Source organism: Centruroides sculpturatus, unplaced genomic scaffold (assembly GCF_000671375.1).
Source record: "Centruroides sculpturatus isolate CEXI.00-Female unplaced genomic scaffold, Cexi_2.0 scaffold1628, whole genome shotgun sequence".
Classification (NCBI taxonomy): domain Eukaryota; kingdom Metazoa; phylum Arthropoda; class Arachnida; order Scorpiones; family Buthidae; genus Centruroides; species Centruroides sculpturatus.
This window is the reverse complement of record NW_019385754.1, coordinates 61,774-67,360: the sequence shown is the minus strand read 5'-3', so window position 1 is coordinate 67,360 and position 5,587 is coordinate 61,774. Positions and strand designations below refer to the sequence as shown.

The 5,587-nt window shown below is 27.1% G+C and overlaps 1 protein-coding gene across 1 annotated transcript in view; it reads right to left on the bottom strand.

Annotated features, from left to right (window-relative positions):
• The window catches only part of LOC111641797, a 5,480-nt gene extending 2,908 nt beyond the window's left edge, over positions 1 to 2,572 (bottom strand). Inside the window, exons 1-2 of the mRNA XM_023388029.1 lie at positions 2,493 to 2,572; positions 1,876 to 1,957 (exon numbers count right to left, since the gene is read on the bottom strand). Of these exons, the coding sequence (XP_023243797.1) occupies positions 1,876 to 1,948 (73 nt within the window). The 5' untranslated portion in view covers positions 1,949 to 1,957; positions 2,493 to 2,572. The remainder of the gene's footprint in view (positions 1 to 1,875; positions 1,958 to 2,492) is intronic.
• Between the last annotated feature and the right edge of the window lie 3,015 nt (positions 2,573 to 5,587).

Sequence of the window (5,587 nt, the reverse complement as noted above, 5' to 3'; positions counted from 1 at the left end):
CCCTCACCCCCCCGCGTTGGAATTTCGAAAAATCCTTTCTTAGTGTGCGTTTCCATGACGTACCCTAACTGTGTACCAAATTTCACCTCTTTAGGTTAAGCGGTTTGCTCTGGGCGATGATGAATCAGTGAATGAATGAGTGAGTCAGTCAGGACAAGCAATTTTATATATTTAGATATATATATATATGCTATAATAATAATATATACGTAATTCTCTTCCTATATAAATGCATAGACAAACATATAGATACAATCGAACCTGCAATAACGGCCACCCCTAAACAGCGGTCATTTTTATGTTCCCGTCAATGGCCGTTGTTCAGAGGTTTACAAATGTATAAATTTATTTATTTATAGTTATTTTTACGTAATTAATTCACAGCTTGAAGCCATTATCAGTTTTGTTAACTAATTAAAAATGTTTCGAGTTAATAAAATGTAATGAAATTCATTTTTGCTTTTGATATTGATTTCTATTAATTCGTTATTACTACATTTTTACTAATTAAGAAACGTGATTGTGAACTGTAAGATATCTTTTCAATTTCCTTTCAACAACTTTATTCCAATTTCTCACTTATTAAAATTTCCACAAAAGTATACATTAAATTAATTTCTCTTTGACAAATATTAATTTGTGCCGTATAATTATATGACTGCGGTCAAACCTCGATACAGCGCACCGTTTGTTTGCCTCCTAAATGGATACTAAATCAAGGTTGCACTAAACTCAAGGGATTGGGATTGATGGAATAAGGCAACGCACACATGGGCGATCTTTCAGGAGGACTTTCTATGGGAAACTAACTCTTATTTAGGTCTTAGACAAGTGAAGTAAACCCGAAAACTCCACGTGGTCAGCCCGTTGATGAGGTGCGAACCCGCTACCAAAACAGAGTTTAGTACTTCTATCCTCTCGACCAATAACCGAAGGTCCTCGAACAATAAGAATTATATAGAACAATAAGTTTGAAGTTTTGAGAGTTTGAGTCACGTGATTTGATGATAACAATACCCTTTACAATGCGCTTATTAATTCACAGAGACCAAATCAAGAGGAAGATCAATTTTTGATTATTCGTTGAGGGAGGCGCTATATCGAGGTTTGGCTGCAATTACATTTTCTATTTAAATCTGCTTCCAAGATAATAGTTCTAGTTCTTAATACATTCAGCATGGAATTGTTTTGCATAAAAATATTTATTTAAGAATTTTTATTTAAATTTTCGAATGAAAGAAAAATACATTTTAAAAAACGATAAATTCGATAATATAATTAAAATAGAATATTTTTATAGTTTAATGTATTCTTCAAGTCATTTCCATAGCATAATATTATATTATTCATAAACTTTAAATCTCAACCATATTTTATTCATTAAGTTTCTAAAATTCAAATACTGATAGATTTAATCTATGTAAATATAATTTTTTTATTTATCGATATTTACAGGAAGAATAAAACGTTCTTTAGAGTATTTTATACCCACAAAAAAATAATACGTATATTACATTCAGTTCTATCGAATTTTATATCCTTAAGCGCACTTCACCTACTTTAAAATGGATTGTTAAACTCTTTTACAAACTCAAAGTATTAAATTATAGAATTAATTTGACATAAACATATAAAATTTTATTTTAAAAAATTATTTAAAATATAAGAATTTTTTGTAAATTAAGTAAATACTTGTTTTGAATTTCAACTGGTTATTAATTTAATATTTACTTGACATATAATTAATCATTTAATGATATAATTAAAACCTTATTTAAAAAAATAGTATTCATTAGCGGTTAATTTAATAAAAATATAAAATGTAAAGGGTTTAAATTTAATTAAAATTCATTAAATATTAATATTCAAACTTACAAGTTGAGGAGATATTTAGCATTTCAGAATTGGCCAAAGTTATGAATGTAAAAATTACAGCCAGCATTTCCATTAATATCACCTGAATAATTTAAAAAGTTTATTAATAAATAATGAAATAAACAATATATAAGTATAAAGTAGTAGTAATTTCTGTACTGTCTGTAGATGTTGACATATCGAAGGTTAAATTATTGATACTGTTACTAAAACTCGGGTTGCAGATTTTTAATACTCGACCGATTTTAATCATTAAAATTTTTGTTTCTATATTAAAATAATAGAGTCACAAAAATTGCATTAGGTTTAAACAAAGTTATTTGTCATTGTCAAGAGCAACGTGAAAGTTTGACGTGGCTTCAGCCCATTCTTTCCTTCTTTTTGACGACAGTTTAAATGCAATTTTCATTTACGGATTTCATATACAATAATTAATATTTAAATATTAAATCGGTTAATATATTATTTTAGTAAGTGATGTTTATTATTTTAAAAAGTTATTTTATAAAATAGAATAAAAGATAGAAAATAAATTGGATAATGAAAACTCTGATGAAATGCACAGTTTTGAGGTTATTTTCGATCATGATTTCAATTGTTTTTGAAAATGTTCTTACCTCTTTTTTTTTTACTTTTCATCAAAGAAAATATTCTTCCGAATGTGCTGAAGGAAATTGTCCTCTGTCGTCATTTCCCATGTGAATCAACCATCCGTTCCCTTATCTAGAATCACCTGTCAAAATCTCATCCACTCTAACTCGTTGCTTATCCATGGCAAAAAAAACCTTTTTTTTTTCTTTAACAATATTTCAAACATTTTCCATTTTTATCTTCACCATTAAACTTTAAAGTTAATAATAGATTAAGGTCATCGATACATAAAATTGCTATTTATGTATGATTTAAAATCTAGCAAACAGGCAAGAATTCTGTTATCATCCCTCCAACTTCTTGCTTTATATATATATATTTGAAATTAAAAGAATAAAAAATTGAAAATTTATTATTTAAAAACTAAAAATTGATTTGTTTTTACCCTTTACCGAAACGAAGATTTCGATAAATTGCATCTTTCGCTTTGGATTTGTTAAAGAAAATCAATATTGACGTGAATAACTACGTCATTAGTGATTAGATAATAGCTTTAATGCCACTACGACTTAAATGACGTAGGCTATTAATAAGGGATTCGAAGAGCCTACAAATGTTGGTTAAGGAGCTTTAATAGATTACAAACAAAATTTATTTCGAAAATCGCATTAATTATTATCTTCAATTTACAATCTCGTTATATAGATTATTAAAAACTTAACTTCCTGTATGTATGACTGTAGAGTATACCATTAGCTCTCTCCTACTTTGGACTTAAGATAAACATTTTGAATACATTTTGTTATATATATTATTTATTTATTACTATTAATTCGTTAATCAAAAGGATAGTAACCAGGAGTTAACAATGTTTCACTGATACAATTACGTGAANCTTTTATTTAAAAATAATAAAACATTATTCTATAAATTGTTTTATTTTTAAATAGTTTTCATTAATTAATAATATAGTCGAAATGTTTTTTCCATTATTTTAGTTTTTTAGCTTAATTTAAATATAAAATGGTTATTAGAAAAATAATTTAAATTTAAATGATGTTTACTAATAAATAATTATATTAAGTATAAATTTGAAAATTTTTATAATAAAGCATTTAAGATTTTTTTATGTTGTTTTAAAGTTCAAGATGTTCTTGTTCTACTGTATTCTGTCGTGATATGAAATTATTTTATAAATGATTCCATTTTAATTAGTCAATTGATTAATTAATTAATTAATAATCTTGTTAAATTATTAATGAAGGTTTCTTTCTGTTGTAATTTTATACGGGTAACCTAATATGATATTTCTTCTTATATATTTCCTGGAGACGAGGGGTGGTGTATACGTCGTCATGTTTATTTCCTTTTCTTCTTTCCTGCCTGTGTGTACATATGCAGGTGTGTGTTTGTGTCTATGTTGATATGTAAAGAGATTAAGGACTAGTAGATTAAATATATTTATGTCAGCACGTCGTACAGTATGATATTTATATCAAACCTAGAAAGAATTAGATGTTTACGTTTTTGGACTCGAGGGCCCTTGAAACATCGAGAAATACAAAAAATTTCGGGTTTTTTTTCTGTATGTATGGATGTTAGTGAGTGTGTGAGGGACCACGATTTTGTCCACCATATTTAAAGCTTAATAATTCCTGTGCTTTCCGTTGAAAGTTTCCGAAATTTTGCAGGGAGATTTGCGAGCTTCTCTCTCTCTCTCTCTTTTTTTTTTTTGACATATCCAAAACAACGTGCTACCAAAAATATTAAATTAATCTTTTATATTATTGGCAATTCTTTGCATTCTTATATAAGTCAATATCATCATTCTTTCGTCTTGCATCCAGTAGAATAATTCTTCAAGTGTACTTCACTCGTCAAGAGGTTGAAGGCTAAACTTATAAATAATGAAACAGTTAATTTTCATTTCTGAGAAAGTAAATTGCAAATAATAACGTGTATAAAAAAAACTAACATTAAATTGCTTTAACAATATTATATTCGTATTCTGTGTATTAAAAATTATGGAATTTAAAGCATAGAAGAGTCATCAAATTAGTATATTTAACGTTTACTTAGAGCTGTATAATTACTGAAAATTAATTGATTATATAGAATATTTAAACCTCGATATAACGCCACACCTGTAAAGCGATAATGAATATATATTCATAAATATTACACCATCCTTCAAATTTTGAATCATTTGAACTCGAATCTATGTATAGAACTAGCTGATATATATGTATATATATATATTTCTTATTAGTTGAGATAGTTCTTGTAGCTGAATTTAGGGCTACACTCGATTTAGTGACAATTTTAGAGTTAAAAAAGTGTGGTGCTAAATCGAATTTTAATAGTTCTTTAATAGATAAATATGCTTTAAACTGCTATATTAATATGAAAACAAAACTACAGAGACCAGTTATAAAATCTACTTTATACATGCAGCTAATAAAAAAAAAAAAAAAAAAAACATTTTCAGCAACGAGTTATGTAACTTTCCCGGCAAAAAGTTTAAAATTGCGTATGGAGCCATCTGTTGCGATATATTATTTTAAAAACTTTGTATATTATTAATTATTATAAAATGACAAAAAGATAATTTTGAGGATGGAATATGGGTTTTATAAAAAAAAAAAAAAATTGTAAATGCTAATAACGAAGAAAATATTCATTAAACCCGACTCCGCTAGAGATACGACACACGATCTCGTTTATCTCCCCACCCCGTTGACCTTTAACCATCAAAATTTAATAAAATTAATGAACCTAATAAACAAACCACCCTGCAAAATTTCAGAGATTTTCGACAAAAAGCACAGCAGTTACTAAGCCCCAAAAAGTGCGAACAAAATTATACCCTCCCTCCGCATATACACAAATATTCATATATACAGAAATTTCTCGCGAATTTTTGCGCATTTCTCGACATTTCAAAGTCCCATGAGTCCAAAAATGTAAAAATCCTAGGGATCGTTCATTGACCGATCGTCATATTTTCCCTGTGTTATATAAAACAACAGGATAAATAAAATTAATTTAAAAAATGTTTAAATGTATATATTTTTAAAAAATTAAAGCTAATTTTTAATTTAAATGTAAATTATTAAAAAAA